This window comes from Triticum aestivum, chromosome 2A (genome assembly GCF_018294505.1).
Source record: "Triticum aestivum cultivar Chinese Spring chromosome 2A, IWGSC CS RefSeq v2.1, whole genome shotgun sequence".
NCBI lineage: Eukaryota > Viridiplantae > Streptophyta > Magnoliopsida > Poales > Poaceae > Triticum > Triticum aestivum.
The window spans coordinates 490,291,986-490,313,725 of NC_057797.1; the positions used below are offsets into that span (position 1 = coordinate 490,291,986).

At 46.3% G+C, this 21,740-nt stretch overlaps 1 protein-coding gene across 1 annotated transcript; it reads right to left on the minus strand.

Annotated features, from left to right (window-relative positions):
- Positions 1-5,820: 5,820 nt before the first annotated feature.
- LOC123189082 (poly(A) polymerase I) lies at positions 5,821-18,522 on the minus strand. The gene is made up of 13 exons (XM_044601403.1): positions 18,215-18,522; positions 18,010-18,120; positions 16,737-16,834; positions 16,221-16,307; positions 15,905-16,035; positions 15,752-15,824; positions 15,605-15,650; positions 15,398-15,507; positions 15,175-15,282; positions 15,034-15,093; positions 7,610-7,671; positions 7,130-7,442; positions 5,821-6,541 (listed from the first exon to the last, which is right to left on the minus strand). Exons 1-13 carry the CDS (start codon positions 18,396-18,398, stop codon positions 6,317-6,319), a joined length of 1,608 nt encoding a protein of 535 aa, XP_044457338.1. The 5' UTR covers positions 18,399-18,522; the 3' UTR covers positions 5,821-6,316.
- Positions 18,523-21,740: the final 3,218 nt, after the last annotated feature.

Consider the following 21,740-nt stretch of genomic DNA (forward strand, 5'->3'; position numbering starts at 1 on the left):
GTACCCGGGTGATGAGTTCCTTGCTCCAGACTGGATTCGCCATGAGTCCATCAGCCTCCGCGTCAAGCCCAACTGGGCCAACACCACTACCCGTGCTGAGGCCTCTTCTGCTAGGAGGGCTGCTGGTGAGCGGGAGGCTGCTGCTGCTGAGAATGTTGCTAAGGACCGTGCTGCTAGGTCCACCACTTCTTCCTCTGAGCCGTCATGGGCCAAGAAGCTAAAGGACAAGATGAAGACTCTCTTCTGCATGCAGGCGAAGGGACAGTACAGGGCTCACGTGGCAGACAAGGAGAGTCGCCGCCGTGACAAGAAGGTTATGAGGCTCTTTGGAGAGGATGTGTCTGGCGGGTCTGAGGACGTCATCACACCTGAGGCTGCCTGGATGTCCAAGCAAGGATACAAGTGGACCAGTTCAGAGGATGACCTCGAGGAGACTATCCCCGCCGCTGAGTCTGACGAGGAGCACGAGGAGCAGTGGGACGACTTCTCTGCCTAAGCCACCCCGTGTGTGTAGGTGTCCTCTCTGCCTTTTTGGCGTCTCGATGCCAAAGGGGGAGAGAGTGTAGGGATTTGCGTTGTGTCGTGCTTGGTGTGTTTGTTTGCTTTGTCGTTTGGACCTCGTTTGCCTCGTTTGCTTTTGTTTGGTTTGTGCCTTCGAGACCTATCCTACATATGGTGTAAGACATATGCACTCTATCTATCTTAGTTAACTTATGTTTGTACTATCTTGTCTAGTGATAGATATGCCTTGTCTCTATAATATAGGGGGAGCTATGTTCCTAGTATTCGTGTGCCATGCAGTCCATGGCACTCATCTAGGTGGCACACATCTAGGGGGAGCCCGTCTATATTATAGAGAGGATGGGTTTGCATTTACTTAATAGTATTTTCTTTGTGCAAATCCCGTTTTGTCATCAATCCACCAAAAAGGGGGAGATTGTAAGGACATATCTATCCCTAAGTGTTTTGGTGATTGATGAAAACGCATTTGCGGACTAATCGTGTGCCATGAGTATTCCAGACACTTCTTTGCTAGGCACAAGACGATTGGGTGCCCCTCGAAGACTGACGAAGACGGCGTCTTTTCTACGTTTCTTTTTGGTGGATTTGAGTCGTAGGAAAGCCGTACTATTAAGAGGGGGTTTGCGTTGGAAAGGTTTGGGTGGAATCATCACGTACACGTCTCCTTCTTATCCCCTCCTTCCTTGGAGCTTCCTCTGTTTTCTTGCCTCCCTTGTCTGGCTGCCGTTGTTGGTTGCGGTAATACTGCTCCCAGGTCAACGGTAGTACCATAGTCATCCGCAGTAGTACCGTGCGGTGGCGCGGTAGTACCGCAGGTGCCCACGGTAGTACCGCTCCCCTGGAGCCGCACTACCGCTGCCCACCAGGCTAGTGCCGCCCCTTTGCGGTAGTAGGAGCGGATGTAATTTTTTACATCCGCACCTACCGCGGTAGTACCGTTTTCGCCGAGCGGTAGTACCGTGCTATGCAGTCAGGCAGTAGTACCGCCCCTCGGCAGTACTACTGTGTCGGGTTTTTGCTACTTCCGTTTATTTGCGGAAGTAGGCACGAAAGTTTCCCTTCTCCCCTGGCTGGGATTTTTGCCTCGCGGTAGTACCGCATGGGGGGCGTGGTAGTACCGCGCGTGCGGAAGTACCGCCCCCAGCTTCTGTGCGTCTGTTTATCGGTTATGTGCTGGGGTTGCGGCAGTACCGTGGGTCGGTACGGTAGTACCGCACAACCATGCGGTAGTACCGCTTGGTTGCAAGCAGTAGTACCGTGCGGCCTTGCGGTAGTACCGCTGGCCGCGGGCTGGTTGGTGGGTAACGGTTGGATCTTTTCCACACACTATATAAGGGGTCCCCTTCTTCCCCGTTGACTTACCTCTTCCACCACTAAGCTCCATTATTGCTCCAAGCTCCATTTTCACCCGATCTCACTCCCTAGCCAACCAAACTTGTTGATTTGCTCGGGAGTGGTTGAGAAGGCCCCGATCTACACTTCCACCAAGAGATATTTGATTCCCCCACTAATCCCTTGCGGATCTTGTTACTCTTGGGTGTTTGAGCATCCTAGATGGTTGAGGTCACCGCGAAGCCATAGTCCATTGTGGTGAAGCTTCGTGGTGTCGCTGGGAGCCTCCAATTAAGTTGTGGAGATTACCCCAACCTCGTTTGTAAAGGTTCGGTCGCCGCCTCCAAGGGCACCAATAGTGGAATCATGGCATCTCGCATTGTGTGAGGGCGTGAGGAGATTACGGTGGCCCTAGTGGCTTCTTGGGGAGCATTGTGCCTCCACACCGCTCCAACGGAGACGTACTTCCTCTCAAAGGGAAGGAACTTCGGCAACACATCCTCGTCTTCACCGTCTCTATTCTTGGTTATCTCGTGCCTTTACTTGTGGAAGCTTATTTGTTTCATATATCTTGCTTGCTTGTGTTCCTATCCGTGTTGCATCATATAGGTTGCTCACCTAGTTGCATATCTAGACAACCTACTTTGATGCAAAGTTTAAATTGCTAAAGAAAGCTAAAAATTGTTAGTTGCCTATTCACCCCCCCCCCCTCTAGTCAACCATATCGATCCTTTCAATCGGCGTCCAAAAATCGGCCCAGCCGCGCCCCAGGAGCCTGCTTTTCGCCAGTTTGGCCCGAAACTGGCGCCGGCTGACCCAGGCCGAACCCGGCGTGCTGGGGGGCGCCCGGGGGCGCTGGGGCAAGCGATTTTGGCGCAAACTAACTACGGGCCCGCCGAGTCAGCGACACTTGCCTTGTCGTCCTCACAGCGCCTCGGTTTCCCGCAGAAAATCAATGCCAAGGCTGTCGCCGGTCAGCTGATACGTCTCCAACATATCTATAATTTTTTATTGTTCCATGCTATATTATATTCTGTTTTGGACATTATTGGGCTTTATTATACACTTTTATATTTTTGGGGGACTAACCTATTAACCGGAGGCCCAGCCGAGAATTGTTGTTTTTTTGACTATTTTAGGGTTTCGCAGAAAAAGAATATCAAACGAAGTCCAAACGGAATGAAACCTTCGGGAAGATTTTTGGAACGAACATGGTCCAGAGGACTTGGACCCTACGTCAAGCAATCAGCGAGGAAGGCACGAGGTAGGGGGCATGCCTATCCCCCCCCCCCCAGGCGCGCCCTCCACCCTCATGGGCCCCCTGTTGCTCCACCGACATACTCCTTCCTCCTATATATACCTACGTACCCCCAAACTACCAGAGACGGAGCCAAAACCCTAATTCCACCGTCGTAAATTTCTGTATCCACGAGATCCCATCTTGGGGCCTTTTCCGGAGCACCGCCGGAGGGGGCACCGATCACGGAGGGCTTCTACATCAACACCATAGCCTCTCCGATGAAGTGTGAGTAGTTTACTTCAGACCTACGGGTCCATAGTTATTAGCTAGATGGCTTCTTCTCTCTTTTTGGATCTCAATACAAAGTTCTCCCCCTCTCTTGTGGAGATCTATTCGATGTAATCTTCTTTTGCGGTGTGTTTGTTGAGACCGATGAATTGTGGGTTTATGATCAAGTTTATCTATGAACAATATTTGAATCTTCTCTGAATTCTTTTATGTATGATTGGTTATCTTTGCAAGTCTCTTCGAATTATCAGTTTGGTTTGGCCTACTAGATTGATCTTTCTTGCAATGGGAGAAGTGTTTAGCTTTGGGTTCAATCTTGCGGTGTCCTTTCCCAGTGATAGTAGGGGCAGCAAGGCACGTATTGTATTGTTGCCATCGAGGATAACAAGATGGGGTTTATATCATATTGCATGAGTTTATCCCTCTACATCATGTCATCTTGCTTAAAGTGTTACTCTGTTCTCTTGAACTTAATACTCTAGATGCATGCTGGATAGCGCTCGATGTGTGGAGTAATAGTAGTAGATGCAGGCAGGAGTCGGTCTACTTGTCTCGGACGTGATGTCTATATACATGATCATACCTATATATTCTCATAACTATGCTCAATTCTGTCAATTGCTCAACAGTAATTTGTTCACCCACCGTAAATACTTATGCTCTTGAGAGAAGCCACTAGTGAAACCTATGGCCCCCGGATCTATCTTCCATCATATTAATCTTCCAATACTTAGTTATTTCTTTTGCCATTTATTTTACTTTGCATCTTTTATTTCTCTTTATCATAAAAATACCAAAAATATTATCTTATCATATCTATCAGATCTCACTCTCGTAAGTGACCGTGTAGGGATTGACAACCCCTCCCATAGTACGCCGTCGGCAACCATGAGGCATGGGCGGCGTACTTCCAGCACCGGCAAGCGCAGCGGCTGGCCTCCACCAACGAGGCACCGGTGGTGCGGGGGACGAAGAACAGCGAGGGCCGCCGCCTGTGGTGAGGCGCCCCCGGCCGCACTCTCCATGCCTTCCTCCAGCACCTCGAGGGCGGCAACAACCCGCCGTTGACTTATCCTGCCGCCCCGCCACGCCAATGGATGCCGAGGAGGATGTCATCCTCTTCCTCCTTCTCCCGCTCCTCCTCCGGGTCGCCGGCAATGTTCAGCGTCAAGGCCGAGCCCGCGGGGACGCCGCTCGGCCGGCGCACCCGCAGCGCCGACATCGTCATCAACGAGGGCGGGCGCGCCTCCTCCTCGGCTCCTCCCCGCTTCGTCAAGCCGAAGACAGAACCAGGGCTCGCCGCCGCCGTGAAGACGGAGCCCGGGCTCGCCTCCGTGAAGACAGAGCCAGGGCTCGTTGCCGTGAAGACGGAGCTGGAGCTCTCCGACGTGGTGGCCTTGAAGTGGGCGTGCGAAGACTGGGTGCGGACGGAGCTGGAGCGCCAGTGCCGCGCCCTAGAGCAAATCGTCGCTCGGCGTCGTGGCCGCGACGAGGGAGGCGTCGTCATTCTCGACGACGACAGTGACGAGGACGCGCCGCCACCCGTCCGCCAGGGTGACCCCGGGCAGGGGGCCAGCAGGGGCGGCGGCGTGAAGGAGGAGAAGGACGACGACGACAACGGCGATGGCAGCCACTTCGCTACGCTCAGCGCGTTCTTCGGCCTGTAGTTGCGGCCTTTTTTGTAAGTATTTCACTTTGCTATGTAAAAATCTATTTAAGTCACCTAAGTAATGCCATGTTTGCCGAATTTTAACTGAATATTTGTCCCGTTTGCCGAATTTTAACCGAATTTCTTTAAAAAAAATTAAAACACCTTCTAGGGACGATCCTAAGGCCGGCGGCTGGGAACCCCAAAACCCCCACATCGATTTTTAAATTGGTTCGTCTCCAGACGGCGATTTTAAGCCTCCTGGAGGCCCAACGGTTGGAGATGCTCTTAACTATAAAGAACGAACGAACGAGGTATGTACTATCTCATATATTGAGTCCTAGAGTCTGGAGGTGCCTACACAAGCAAACGCGGCGGGCCGGCAAAGCTACCATGCTGTTTCGCGGAACAAGCAAATAAGCGCGCGCCACACGAGGTGGTTTTGTTCATTGATCACGTGAACTATTCCACGTGGAAGACAGAAGTGAGTGGGTGGGGTACGGTACGGTGGACTTGACCATCGCGTTCTGAGCAAAACGTACTTACCTACTCCCCCTGTAAATAGTGATTTAAAACGTGCCTCATCGATGGTCTTTCATACACAAGTCAGACGGGTGATCGATCAATACTGTAGTACCCCCTCTCTCTGTAAAGAAATAGTGAAATAAACAATTTTATATTTCTTTTTTTATATATATTTCTTTAAAAAGGGAGTACCAGTCTAGCTTTTGACACGCAGCTGCAGGAGAAAATATCCCATGGTAAAATACTCGGCCAAAAATCACACCCAGAAGCAAAAATCGTCGCGTTATGAAAAATATGGAATTGCAACACCGTCCGACATCATAGAAACAGAAACTATTATTGCACTAGCAATTTTTTGCAACTATTCCATGCAGTCTGGGCGTTAGTGTGCAGGGGATACCCATAATAGAATAACAGCGTACCAGAAAGTAATTTGAAATGAGATCCACAGCTTTTCCAACAGATCAGAAAGAAACATTGACTCGGGATAATCTGGGAAGAAACAGTTGCACCCAGAAAAACCGAGCAGTTGCTAAATCGGGACCAACTTAAGTGTACACCATAGGCCACGATGATTAACAACACATCATGGTCATGGAAGCTGAGTTTAACCCCATCCGACCCAGCAAATAACATCTGCTGCTCTCCTTGATTCGACACGGCAGGTCAAGTTTGGGAAGCTCCACAAGCTTCTATTGCAAGCCATCGGAGCATAAGCTCTCGGCAGCACAAGTCTCTTTAGGAATCCCAGAATTGATCGTTCATCTTCTAGAGCTGTCATCTTCTTTCTCCAGGTTCGGGGGGTATATCGTGTCAAAGACAACCAGCGTGAAGAGATTTCTTACTTCAGCAGGTGTACCATTTGCTAAATTGTGATAATCGATATTTCCATCGCTTTTTGGTTCGTAACCAATCTCCTTTTTTCCATGTTGAACACGCTCAATTAATTTGAGAACCTTCAAGTATGCTTGTAGTGGGATAAATACCTAAACCGGAATATGTACCAAGATGGCATAAATCAGCATCAGTACATGGAGCATTACAATTGTCACCATCTAGAATAGATAAAATACAGTAGCATGGCTGCAGTTCATCTCTACCAGTGCTGGCAATGTTGTGCGTATAAAGAGGTAAAGAACTAGGAAATCTTAGGATGCATGCGTTAGTTCAGGAGCGGCTATTCCTGGCTAAGTGACTACTCCTACCTGTTAAAATACCATGCTTTATAGGCCATAGTTAATATTGTTACTGATAATATGAGAGTTCTCTTAGACCAGAGAGATGTTCTCCCGTGCTTGAGAGATAGTCCCTCCGTCCTAAAATAACTGTTTTTGATTTAGTACAACTTTAGGCACGGAGGGAGTACTTAGATACACCACTACCCAGAAAGATATCAGCATTAGTTGAAGTTATTTGAAAAAGGCTTTGGGCCAGCCTCAGGCTTACCCTTACAGAGTTGGACAGACTGGGGCCTGGCGTTTCAGGCCTGTCCCAAAGCACAATATTTCAACAGGTCTACTTGCAAGCAGCAAATAACTAAACTAAATATGGAGGGCAGAAGAATTTACACTTACAAGATCTGAGGACGGTGCTTGAGGGATTTTCGCCATAGCATTTGCAACATAATACTCGTCAGTCATTTCAGTTAATGCCTGCCTCATTGAGATAGCAAGGTCTTTTACTTCAGCTAATAACCCTTTTTTGCCCCGCATCCGTGGTTCCAAGAGCTCTGCAAACCCAGCATCATGTTGACGGTTGATTGATTGTCCAATATCCACTGCCAGTGGCAGATCACCTCCAAGGTATACAGCAAGTGCAAAAGTAGCCACCACCAAAGGATCCCGTGGTTTGCGCACCAACGCCTCATGGAACGCTAAAATGCTTATCCTGTAGAAACAACAATCAAATAGAATGTCATCTTAGCAAGTAGTACTGAATCCCACGGATAACATTAAGAGTCTGGAAGGATGTATACTTCTTAGAATTAGAGGTGTGGAATCTGTATAAACTGATGAGTTGTACAGAAATAACAAGTTGAATCATTCAACTCTTACCATAAACTATTATGGCATGGCCTGTTAGGTGCAAGAAAACTATCCAGCTTAGAAAATAGGACCTGCGCGCACAAGATGGTAAACTTAATAGACAAATCTAGCAACTAAAGCCAAATTAAAAAAATATCCATAGCAATGCCACCACAACATGGAATTGCCTCCCAAACAGAAGGAACGCCACAATCTCAACTTAGAAATATTTTGCAACCAATCTATTATATTGGGGACCAGCTCTTTTGGCCGATTGTGAAAAACATATTTAGACCCTAACTAGCTAGGATTGTCAAAAACATATGGGTTCAAGATTCTGGGAGAATCTGGGGGAAGGTCTGATTCTCAAGATTCTAGGAGAATCGACCAAAAGAACTGGGCTCCAATATAATAGGTATGAGTTATGTTTGATTCAATTGAACTAGAGCATCCAAAAAAATGGACTCAAATGACTGGGAAAATAAGTTCGAACCTATAATCTCTACTATTAAAGGAGGATCGAACGTCGTGATGGTTCGACCTCCCCTGCGCTCGTACGTAAGTTCTCCCGATCCCTCGCTACCGATTCCCGTGTCCGTCCTCCTCCCCTCGCGCAAAAAAAAATCTCCGCATGAAAAAAGAAAAACGACCGCACACAAAATCAAACCAAGACCCACGCGTGCAGTTACCCCACCCACGACTCCCACCACCGCCACCATCGCGTTGATCCAATCACCTCGCCTTCGTCCTCGTTCCCCTCGCCCAACCCCTCGCTCCTCCCAATCACATATCTCTCCTGATGAGAAAAATTGTCACCGCCGTCCCTTGTCTTACCTCAGATCTTCCCTCAGAGGTCGATCTCGGTACTCCTCCACCACGCGCCCGCCTCCTCCCACGACTGTGGCCTGGCTTCTCCTCCTCCTCGCTCACAATCCACGTGCCCGCCGCGCTGGCGTAGGCGCCGACGCAGGTGACTCAGGCGCCCACCCTCCTAGCACTCGGGCACCGCCCACGCATAGACGCCGGCGTCAACCGTGCCATCGAGGTCAAGGAGTCCCTCGACCCAACCCTTGCCTGCGTCGGTTGCTCCGCCCGTCTCGATGGGATCGGTTACTCGGTCTCGAGCATCGGGCTCATCTCCAGCGAGTACGGCGTCGGTGCGGACGCTGCGGTGGACAGCGAAAGTACGGGCTAATTGCTAGCTCGTCCGAGTCTTCAGTCCACGCCATCCTGCCGCCTCTCTCTGCTGCACCGGCGCCCACCACGCACTCCGCATGTTCTTCGACAAAGGCAAGGATAAACACTGAATGTCAGTTTGTCACCCCTCCAGAAGCAAGGTTGTCATCCCCTCTATCTCTCATTTTTTTTTACATCCTTGATTCCTTGTCACAGTGCTGCTCTGTGTTGCTACTGTTGCATGAATGAAGTGACATGCTGTTGTTGTATGAATAAAAATGAGCTGCTGCCTTTTTAATAAAACTAACTTGTTTGCAGATTCTTGTATGGGCAGAAGAAAGATAGAACATGTTGGCTTCCCTGTTTTTTTTCTATCTACAAGCCTATATATGTGCCTTGCCATCAGAAACAAAATGAGTAATAGGGGTTGGGGAGAATGCACATTCTGTAGTTAGCTAAAGAACTAGCTTAAGGGATAGCAAATCAATCATGTTTATGAGTTCTGAACTGCAGGTTGTAATTTAGATGACGTTTGTTATAACTCTGCTGCACATTTTTAGAACTAGACAGAGGGAAAGGGAGAGCTGCTAGCTAATACTTGAGATTCAAGGTTAATATCTGAATGAAGCAGTTTCTGCCCCCACAGACCCTTCAAACAAATCTGTACCGTGCCAGATATGAGGGAATATTATTGTGATATACAAAAATACTTGAGATGTTTCTGGGTGAAGCCGTAGCTACCAACTATGCTTCAATTTTTTTTACTGCTTCATTCATTATTCTTTTCAGTGAACTATAATCAATCATGGTGATAAACTCATCATCTTCCCGTTGAGTACCCTGCTGGTCTGATAAAATATGAGCTGGGGAAATAGAGATGACAAATGCTATCACATTGCAAAATCGTTCTACTCCTAGATTATTTACATATTATACTATTATATTCAATACAAGCTTTATGAGCATTTTAAATTACTTAATTTAGGCCTTGTATTTCTTGTAGGATATATTAACTCCGCCTATGTTGTCTCAACATAGCCGGTCCCAAGCCCCGGGTAAAGGAGGAGGGTTATGATAGGCTTGGCGAGCCAACGTAAAAACTCAGCCACTCTTATGGAGATGAAACCCATAGAAGGAGAAGATGTCTTAAGCTTTGCTCTAGCCTACAACATGATTGTAGCTAACACCCTCTTTAGAAAGAGAGAATCACATCTGGTGACTTTCAGTAGTGGCCAAAACTCTAGCCAGATTGATTTCATCCTCTCGAGAAGAGAACATAGGCGTGCGTGCCTAGACTGTAAGGTGATACCTGGAGAGAGTGTTGTACCCCAGCATAAGCTGGTGGTTGCTGACTTCCGCTTTCGGATTCGTGTCCAGCGGGATAAGCGTGCCAAAGTCGCTAGAACGAAGTGGTGGAAGCTCAAGGGGGAGGTAGCTCTAGCATTCAAGGAGAGGGTCATTAAGGAGGGCCCTTGGGAGGAAGGAGGAGATGCGAACAATGTGTGGACGAAGATGGCGACTTGCATTCGTAAGGTGGCCTCGGAGGAGCTTGGAGTGTCCAGGGGAAGGAGAAGCGAAGATAAGGATACCTGGTGGTGGAATGATGATGTCCAGAAGGCGATTAAAGAGAAGAAAGATTGCTTCAAACGCCTATACCTGGATAGGAGTGCAGACAACATAGAGAAGTACAAGATGGCGAAGAAGGCCGCAAAGCGAGCTGTTGGTGAAGCAAGGGGTCAGGCATATGAGGACCTCTACCAACGGTTAGGCACGAAGGAAGGTGAAAGGGACATCTATAAGATGGCCAAGATCCAAGAGAGGAAGACGAGGGATATTGGCCAAGTCAAATGCATCAAGGACGGAGCAGGCCAACTCTTGGTGAAGGACGAGGAGATTAAGCATAGATGGCGGGAGTACTTCGACAAGCTGTTCAATGGGGAGAATGAGAGTTCTACCATTGAACTGGACGACTCCTTTGATGAGACCAGCATGCGTTTTGTGCGGCGAATCCAGGAGTCTGAGGTCAAGGAGGCTTTAAAAAGGATGAAAGGAGGCAAGGTGATGGGCCCTGATTGTATCCCCATTGAGGTGTGGAAAGGTCTCGGGGACATAGCGATAGTATGGCTAACCAAGCTTTTCAACCTCATTTTTTGGGCAAACAAGATGCCAGAAGAATGGAGACGGAGTATATTAGTACCAATCTTCAAGAACAAGGAGGATGTTCAGAGTTGTACTAATTACCATGGAATTAAGCTGATGAGCCATACAATGAAGCTATGGGAGAGAGTCATTGAGCACCGCTTAAGAAGAATGACAAGCGTGACCAAAAATCAGTTTGGTTTCATGCCTGGGAGGTCGACCATGGAAGCCATTTTCTTGGTACGACAACTTATGGAGAGATATAGGGAGCAAAAGAAGGACTTGCATATGGTGTTCATTGACTTGGAGAAGGCCTATGATAAGATACCGCGGAATGTCGTGTGGTGGGCCTTGGAGAAACACAAAGTCCCAGCAAAGTACATTACCCTCATCAAGGACATGTACGATAATGTTGTGACAAGTGTTCGAACAAGTGATGTCGACACTGATGACTTCCCGATTAAGATAGGACTGCATCAGGGGTCAGCTTTGAGCCCTTATCTTTTTGCATTGATGATGGATGAGGTCACAAGGGATATACAAGGAGATATCCCATGGTGTATGCTCTTTGCGGATGATGTGGTGCTAGTTGATGATAGTCAGACAGGGGTAAATAGGAAGTTGGAGTTATGGAGACAAACCTTGGAATCGAAAGGGTTTAGGCTTAGTAGAACTAAAACCGAGTACATGATGTGCGGTTTCAGTACTACCAGGTGTAAGGAGGAGGTTAGCCTTGATGGCCAGGTGGTACCTCAGAAGGACACCTTTCGGTATTTGGGGTCAATGCTGCAGGAGGATGGGGGTATTGATGAAGATGTGAACCATCGAATCAAAGCCGGATGGATGAAGTGGCGCCAAGCTTCTGGCATTCTCTATGACAAGAGAGTGCCACAAAAGCTAAAAGGCAAGTTCTACAGGACGGCGGTTCGACCCGCAATGTTGTATGGCGCTGAGTGTTGGCCGACTAAAAGGCGACATGTTCAACAATTAGGTGTGGCGGAGATGCGTATGTTGAGATGGATGTGTGGCCACACGAGGAAGGATCGAGTCCGGAATGATGATATACGAGATAGAGTTGGGGTAGCACCAATTGAAGAGAAGCTTGTCCAACATCGTCTGAGATGGTTTGGGCATATTCAGCGCAGGCCTCCAGAAGCTCCGGTGCATAGTGGACGGCTAAAGCGTGCGGAGAATGTCAAGAGAGGGCGGGGTAGACCAAATTTGACATGGGAGGAGTCCGTTAAGAGAGACCTGAAGGATTGGAGTATCACCAAAGAGCTAGCTATGGACAGTGGTGCGTGGAAGCTTGCTATCCATGTGCCAGAGCCATGAGTTGGTTGCGAGATCTTATGGGTTTCACCTCTAGCCTACCCAACTTGTTTGGGACTAAAGGCTTTGTTGTTGTTGTTGTTATTTCTTGTAGGATATATTGTTATCATTTCCAGTTCGCCGATGATTGTTGTCTTTCTTGAGATTTAACAGCTTGTTTCTTGTAGGATATATTACTCTGAAATATCGCTAGCCATTGCCATGCTTCTGCAACACTTCAACCAATTGTTGATTATTGCCAATATTGGGAGGATCACTTAGTTGTACAGTTTGTTGCACAATTTTATGGTAAAAGTGTAAAACAATAATAATGTTACCATCAGAGTAATCAGTTTTATCTTGATTGTGGAGGTCGTCCTTTTCTGTAGAAGAGTCTCTACTGTATTCACCTTTTGCAGCTAAAAATAGCATTATGGCTTTTATGATTGACATTACAGACTCTTATCTTCAGTGCTTTTGGACTTTGGAGTAATCTTGTGGCGTATCAGCAGTGTTCAACTCACTTGTGTTCTTAAAACTCCTAACTGAGATACATATGAAGTTATTATCATGTTTGCACATACTCCCTCCGTCCCAAAATTCTTGTCTTAGATTTATCTACATACGGATGTATCTAGTCACAGTTTAGTGTTAGATACATCCGTATCTAGACAAATTTAAGACAAGAATTTTGGGACGGAGGGAGTACATACCTAACTGAGATTATCCTGATATAGTAGTTTTCTTTCCTTCCAAGTTAGTTCTATGAGTTTTTGTCTGCACTAAAATATCTTAGGTCTACAATTGTTTTTTGTTTTGTTTTTGTGAGAGTATCTATCATTATTTTAGTTATTGCATGTTCAGGAATCAAAACTATCTTCGGTGGTCACATCCTTGCTGGGACCTACGGTGAGAAACTGAATGTTGGGGTCTATGATAGCCAAGCACCAACATGGTCATGCAGGAGTTGCCTTCTGGGGCCTTGCTCATCTACCAGAGCTATGTTGTCAGCTTAGTCTTCATTGGGACGCCAATATCTGTTTTGAATTTCTTCATGGATAATAACTTGGAGGCCCCAATGGCACTTATATCGATGATTTCCTTTGTTGGCGAGATGATGATGCACTGGAGATAGATGAGGTTGTATAAAACGAGGAGCTCCTGATGGTGATATGATTGCTGATCTGAATGATCATGTATCATGTTAGTTTGTTCTTAGAGATTCCATGTGCCTATTCTAATGCTTCTTTGTTTTGACTTGTAAGTATCTTGACATATAAAGCCAACAAAGGCATGTGAGGAGCACAGTACTGCTAATATTTCTTTTTTTCTTTTTTTCTTCCCTTTGATGGTGATCTGCAGGCATACAGAAGGTAAGGTGTCACCTTAAACGGAAGCCAAGCACAAGGTCATATTTATCACAATATGAAAATAAGCCACGTACCACGTACAAACTATTCAAAAATAATAATCAGGACTCTTGCTTTGTGGATTACAAGATGATTTTACAACTATCTCTGTGTGCCGAAAAAACTATCTTTATGCCTAAACTTATTGTTATGTGGCAATGTACAAGCATTGTTTCTGGAGGCCAATATCCCTCGAGCTATACGACATTTGAGCAACAGCATGTTACACCAATATCTCTCATGGATTAGGCTCTTTCAGTGAGGGGTTGTTAGGGCTATGGAAGGGCAATTCTATGACCATATGGTCAAACGATGAAGGAGAGCAAGGGGGTGATCACGTGTTCATGATGGCGGCGAGAAAACTCGTGAGGTTGGATCTGTGTAGGCGGCAAGTGAGGATGGTGAGCAACAAGTAAATTTGATGTCCGTGGCAACGCACGGGCACTCAACTAAAATAAGTTCGAACCTATAATTGCATTAATTGCACAATCATTCACTTAATTTTTATCAGATAGTTTCCTTTACATCTCCTTGCTGAATCAACTCCTTCATTAGAGCCTGCATTCTCGCGCGTGGAGCACCCTCAATACCCTTTTTTGAGTTGCATATACGTCACGACATACATATTGTGTAAAACATGCATTGCACGTACACAATTGCTAGTAGAACTTAAAACATTGGCAAACATTTAGTAACTTATTAGTAATCTGAGTAAATTGCCCCAGTGCCACCAAAGTCTGTTCGCTCCGGAGTACAACTCACACATTACCTTTATCCAAGTTTGACTGATGGCCCACTTTTGTTAGTGAATGCACTGGGCAAAATTTGTTTTTTTTTCTAGATATACCCAAAGGAACCTTGAATCATCTCTCCCATAAACACTAATCATGCTCCCTTGGCATAGGCGTCGGTGCCTTAAGCACCTGTGCTCCGTCTGCATGTGCCTGATAGTCAAGGGCTCACAGCCTTGACAGCTTGAGGGACTATAATGTATTACAATCCCATTGGATAAGGCCTAGGAGCTGAGGAGCGAGGCTTATGTGGCTAAGGTTGGCGTCGAGAATGCCCCTGCGTACATGTTGGTAGGATGACTATGGGAGGGAGGAGGATGGCACGAATAGGTGACGGCAAATATTACTTTTCTTAACCTATCAGCCTTAGTTCATAGTGGTGTTTTGGGAAGAAGTGAGATGTGAGTGCTGTTTTGAGAATTGCAAAAATCGTAGTGGGTACAGAGTAAGTTTCTCTATCAATTAAGTAGATGAAAATTAAAATGTTACTTGACTACAATCTCAAGGACCCAAACTTTATGAGTCCTCTATTAATTAAGTAAAAATGAAAAAAACCAATGTTATTTGAGTATATTCTCAAGGGCCCAAACTTTTATCAGTGAGATGTACATTTAAAAAAAATGGAACTTACCAGCAACATGTTAGTCCCATTATCCTTCCTCTTAAAAAGAGTTGAAGAAAAATATGCAGCCTGTATAGCTCAACGAAATAGTTCAGCTAAAATTACCACAACAAACACCACTATATTTTGAGATATCAACCATAGCTATACCTGAAAGGGCAATAAATGTTCAAGAAGACCAAATCGCCAAAGCAACCTTAAAGAAGCTTCAGCTGAACCATAAGCAAGCATATAGTTAACCTCCATGAGTAATCTTCCCTACAAGAAGGAATCAATAAGAGACAGGCACCTGAGCTCCGTTCTTGCTTATTCAATGCATATGAGAAGACAAACATTCACAAAATATAAGCACATTGTGCATACAGGACCAAACCTTGTCAAGTCTTGCCACAGAACAGGCAAGATTTCTCACATAATAAGCTGTTTCTTTGGGAAAGCTGAATCCTAATCGAGCTGCAATTCTGATTGCACGTAGAATACGAGCTGTTAATTACAGATTGCACATTAATGCCAAATTCACAGAAAGGCAAAAATAAAATAAAAAGGAAATCCAAAAAAACAAATTTGAAATGATACTGACCACAATCCTCATGGAACGAAGTGGCGGCGGGAATAACAGTACGAACCTGTTGAAAGGGAAAAAGGATATCATAACAAATAAATGAAATGACTCATGTTGAACACAAGCAAAGATGATGCAACTACAACAATTATCAATACAGCAGACCTTAGCTTTCTTAATATCTTCAATGCCTCCCAGGTAGTCGTAGATCTTTTCTGAATATGGATTGAACATTAATCTGCACACATTTAACATCAGCAAATATGCATACCAGAGCTTGCAGTATGGAAACCAGTTATCATGTAAAGGAACACCAACCCATTAATAGTGAAGTCCCTCCCTTGGCAGTTTTTCCAGCGTAAATAATCGTTCTTGCTACAATGTGGGCTCTTTGAAGTGGGCATTTGATTGCCAGTTGACCCTCGAACGTAAGTATTAAAACTTGACACCTGCCAGGGAGGATAAGAAATGTTCAGTAGGCAGCACATGTGGCGTGAAAGGAAATCTAATTCAATGACACTCAGTATTGAGTTGGCAGCATATGCGGTGTGAAAGGAAATCTAATTCAACAACCCCCCTCTTAAAGTGTGAAAATTCTGATGATCCAGCCAAGTAAGCATGAATGTGTACGAACCTCAACAATGGAATTATTGTCATGTACATGAACTATGGGAAACCGCCTTCCTACTATAACAGCTGATCCTACAAAGGTGTCTTTCACCTGCAAGAGTTCAAAATAGCATCCTTTGTTGGTAAGGTCAACAAAATTGCTTTTGCATCTCAAATAGAATACAAATTTGTTGACGACTTGCAATGCAACATAACTGCAAAATATGACACATGCAAACATAGAATTAGAAGTGAAATTATACATAGGTTTTATTTATACCTTTCACTTATCACGGATAGACTGAAGGTATCTCTTATTTCAGATAAGGAAAAACTGCATGCATCTAATATCAAGCAAATACACTAATTATGTCTGTTGCAGTTGATTTTGACAAAACTAGTATTATTCTAGAAAAATTACTATCTACACATTTCAGTAGAAATGTTAGCTTTGACTCTGAGAAACGTATGACACACAACAAACCAATTTGTAATAGAATCACTGCATAACAATGGCATGCTCGTTAATATGAGTTATAACCTGCCTAAGATCAGCTGTTGTTATTATGTCAAAATCTTTTGGGATTTTCTTCATTATGAGATCTCGAACACAACCACCAACCAAGTACACATCATATCCTGCAAAACAGTAAAACACATACACATGTCACTGAATCTGGGAGTGCGATAACAAAAAAGTAAAATACAAATGGATACTTCACCTGAAGACATAAAAAACCTTCGATTATCATCATGGTTTTAGAATAATAAGGAAAAACAATATTTTATAGTTCTTAGCTACCTAACAGCAGGGTTGTTGAAGTGTATATGTGGATTACCTAACCCTTTCCATTAGTCTGGACTTTGGGTTGCGTTGGCTAGTGCATGAAGCTTAACATGGTATCAGAGTCCGAGGTCTTGAGTTAAGTCCTGGCTTTCGCAATTTATCGAAACATTGCTGTTGCCCCCCTTTGTCCACGTATATGCCTCTTGAGCCATACCTCTGAGTCTATCCATGTGTTGACTTTCCGCGTCACACGTGAGAGGGGGTGTTGAAGTGTATATGTGGATTGCCTAGCCCTTTCCATTAGTTCAGACTTTTGGTTGCGTTGGCTAGTGCATGAAGCTTAACAAGGGTAACACGGTGGAATTGAACTTCCTTACTGAATAGTGGAACAATAAAACCAGATACATTTCTTACCCATTTAATACCATCAACCATCAAGATTTTTGTAGGACTTCTAAAGGATTGGATTTTGGAGGAAATTTTCCTTTGGGGCCCTTTGGTTTGTAGGAATAGAATCCTATTCCTGTATAGGATAGGAACAAATCCTTTGTAATTCAAAGGAAAAAAAACATTATCCTAGACCAAATAAAAATATCCTATCCTACGAACCAATTGACATCTCTTTCCCTATAGGATTTGAGATACATCTCATCTCACTTCCTATGGTTTTCCTATTCCGATGAAATTCATATCCTATGAACCAAAGGAGGCCTCAAATGGTAATGCGAGTATTTCATGGAAAAAATAAAAGAATGCTATAATTTACTAGTGGTTATGTTCTTATATCACGAGAATCAAACGCTGAACCATGATATTACCATAATAGCTGTAAAGGAGCAAACTTTCAGCTAAATGATTCACTTTAGGGCTAAAAAGAAATCCTTCTATATGTATATCAGAGCCTTCTCATAAACTCAAGAACAACAGATAATATTGGTCCCTCCTCAAGAAAGGAAAAAAGACAAGATTAGTAATGACAATTCAGTGTTTCCACGATAAAAAACAAGCACACGAAAAAGGGACGCACCTCTGCTACGGAGTTGGTGGAGGACGTTCCATGCCTCATCGGGGATCATGGACTCCTTGTACCCGAACCGCTTTGCGCTGACCTTCTTCCATTCCGGCCCGTCCGCGTCGCCTACACAGACCTTGGCCCGTTCGGGGGGTAAGCGAAATCACAGTGTATCACCATCAGACCAGCGGAGAATACGCAAGAAGAGGCGCAGACTTACCGGCGGAGGCGGTCGAGGGGTTGGAGTCGGAGGGCGAGGGAGAAGGGGAAGGGGACGGGCCGCGGCGGCGTCGGCGGGGGGAAGCGAGCGCGGCGAGGGGGGAAGGAGCGAGGCGGCTGGGCCGGGAGAGCGCGCCGAGCCCGGTGGAGGCGGCGAAGCGCAGCTCCGGCGAGCGAAGCGCCATTCGGATAGAGGCGGCGGCGCACGCCAGCGGACGCGCGACGAGGGGGATGGGATAGCAAACAGACGAGACGAGGAATAGCGATGCGATGGAGTACCGGAGCTGATAGACAGCCAGCCCACTGGCAGGCCGCAGCCTAGCCCGTGGATCTTCATCGGATAGGTGGGCTCGCCAAGCTTGAACGAGCTTTAGGGCGCATTCTTTTTTTTTTAAAAGGAGTTTAGGGCGCATTCTTGGTGGGCAGGGAAGGGTGTGTTGGGTTCGATAAAAAAAAAATTCGAGAGTACGCCAAAGGCGTACCTTACTTTTATAAAAGGGGAGAAACAAGAGCACAAAATGTACAAGAGAGTTTGAACGGAAGCAAGCTTCCATCAGGAACGCACACCCTAGTCCTAGCACACCCTACAATTAACATATGCCAACACTCTCACAAAACGTGCCATAGCCTCCTCCTCCCAAACCGGCTAGTCTCCATTCTTTGAGCTCCGCGATGATGGCAAGGGTTAGGTCTGGCGCCGTCATCTGTTGGTTGGTCCTATGGAACACTCTAGCGTTGCACTGCTTCCATAAGGCCCAAGTGGTAGCAATGATCACCGTGTCAAACCCACGCTTGGCACCCTTTCTGTAATGTGCTCTCCTATCTAACCACCACTCCAGTCCTCATGCTCCGGGATGCTGCCCTGCAGACTGAGCGCATCGAACATGTAGTGCCACACTTCTCTCGCGTAGACGCATTGAACAAGAATGTGCTCTGCGTTATCTTCATCTTGAAGGCACGTGTAGCAGGCAGAAGGAGCGTCCTTGTCACAGCCCCAGATCAGCCCTTGTTTGTTTTTGCTTTAGCATCCATGCAACATGTTTAAATTTTATGAAATTTGAAATGGGGATGACCAAGCCCTAGCACCAAAGCATTGCAAATAGGTTCAACTTCAAAATATTTTCAAAGAACCCAAATTGGTTTGCAAAAATGTTCATAATTACTGGAAAAGGGTGAAAACCATATCCAGAGATGATGGATATTTTTCCAAGACATTTTTGGATTTTTGATTAAACCATATTGTATTTGAATTGGGGCATTTAAATACTGTTAATATTTTTAAATGCTCCAACAATTCTGAAAATAGTTGAGGGCCTCTGTAATAATTCAGTTAATGTCCACAATTATTCTCAGGATTTATAAAAAATGATTTAGTGTCTAAAACTAAATCAAAACAAACTACAGAAAATAGAAATAGAAAAGAGGAAATAAAAGAAAGGGAGAGAAGGCCACCAGGCCACCTACCTAACTTACCTGGCGCCCACTTACCTGGCCCAGCACGGCCCAGCCCATCTCCACTCCCCCTGTCGTCTTCCTCCTCGCCAGAAGGACCGAGGCGTGGCGCGCGCCCGAGAGGCCTCGGCCACCTCCTGCTTCCCCTGGCCACCTCCTGCTTCCTCCTCGACGCCCCGGTGACGCCACGCGCCTCCCCGACCCCCTCTCACCTCTCCCTCACTCGCTGCACCCTCTCTCCCTCCCCTGACTCCCTTCCCCGAGCTCACCCGAGAGTCGCCGTCGCCGCCGTTCGCCATAGCCGCAGCCACCAGCCCTCCCTCGCCCTTCCGCCAGTTCCAGAAGCTCCGCCGCTGACCTCTACACCGTCCCCGCCAAGCCACACGAGCGGACGCGCCCTGCAGCGGCTTCCCCGACCTCTTCTTCAAGCTTCGGCCGCCGAGATCGCCGGCGACCGTGTGCCCTCCCTGACGCCTCCCCGAGCTCCCCGAGGCCACCGTCGCAACCCCTGTGAGCCTCCGGTCGATTCCCCTCTTCTCCCCGCGTCGATTTCGCGCCCTAGCCACAGATGCACATAGCCGAGTTGTGCTCGCCGCCGGCGAAGTCGTCACCATGGCTTGAGCAAGCCCAGCTTGCCCCTGAGCATGTCATCGCGCTCGCGCTGCTCCCAGGAGCCGATCTAGCCCACCCGTTCGTCTCACCGTGCACCACAACGCCGATTCCAAGCACACCCGAACTCCGGCCGCCGCCTTGGAGCTCGCCGTCGTCGGCTCCGGCCACCATAGGTCCGGCCACCACCACCGTTCGACGCGTGCCACTGCGTGCGTTTGAATGCAACTAACCGCGCTCGAAATGATGCCCTGAGGGCGATTTCCGAAGCCCGCCGCCGCATCTGGCCTCGCCGGCGTCATGTCGCCGGTGGGATTGACCCACTTGATCGCGGCGGAACCCCCCCTGGGTCGATGACAGGTGGGGCCAGCCCCTGTTAATTAGTTTAGGTGTTAGATTAGTTAACACTAATTAATTTAGTTAATTATTTAAGCCACTGACATGTGGGCCCAGCCCCGCTGACATTTTCGTTAGTATTAGTTTAACCCTAATCAACCCGGTTAACCAACTGAGTCACTGACCAGTGGACCCCACTGGTCAGGTTTGACCAGCAGCAGCGTCTGTTGACCTGCTGACGTCATAGTGACGCAATGCTGGCGCAATAAGTATTTTCTGGATTTATTATTATTCAGGAAATTTCAGAAAATAGCTAAAACTTCAATAAATCATAGAAAATTAACCGTAACTCCAAATGAAATAATTTATATATGAAAAATTATCAGAAAAATTCAAGGAATCCATCTGTACCATTTTCATGCATGTTTGAACAATGTTTGTCCTCTGTTTTGGACAAAACAAATTAAGGGCATTTAAATAATCATATATGGAGTTTGAATTTGAATCTTGTATTCAAACCAACTTCATTTAAATCATAGCTAGTTGCATTAGCTCAAAACACATTCATATTGCCAAGTCATGAGCATGCATCATATTGTGCATTGCATTGATTGTGTTCTTTCTCTGTTGCCGGTGTTTGTCCCCTCTCGATAGACGTGTACCGATGATGTGATCGTTGACACTGATGAAGACTCAATGTTATCTTCAGAAGTGCCAGGCAAGCAAAACCCCCTTGTTCATTCCGATACAATCCCACTCTCTCGCTCCTGCTCTCTTTTACTGCATTAGGACAACAACGATTCATCTGTTACTTGCTGCGGTAGCTGAACCCCTTTATCCTTTGCATGACCTGTCATTGCCACAGTAAATAGATGAAACCCACTAGCATGAGTAGGAGTTGTTTGAGCCCTGTTGTGCCTACTCATTCATGTTTGTTTGTCATGCCTGCTACTGCTTAGAGTTGAGTCAGGTCTGATTCATCGGGGATGAATCAGAGGTGTGTGAACATGTCCTACTATGTGTGAGCTAAGTGTGTGAACACGATTTGGTAAAAGGTATCGGTGAGAGGCCATGTAGGAGTACATGGTGGGTTGTCTCATTGAAGCCGTCCTCAGGAACTGAGTTCTGTG

Bases quoted from the DNA above. Each gene is read 5' to 3' on its own strand.
- LOC123189082 (XM_044601403.1), bottom strand. From the start codon at position 18,398: ATGGCGCTTCGCTCGCCGGAGCTGCGCTTCGCCGCCTCCACCGGGCTC. The intron at 16,835-18,009 runs GTGCGTCCCTTT...ACTGTTTTGCAG, and splicing joins CCACCAACTCCGTAGCAGAG to GATATGATGTGTACTTGGTT. The intron at 7,443-7,609 runs GTAAGAGTTGAA...TTGTTTCTACAG, and splicing joins CCATGCCATAATAGTTTATG to GATAAGCATTTTAGCGTTCC.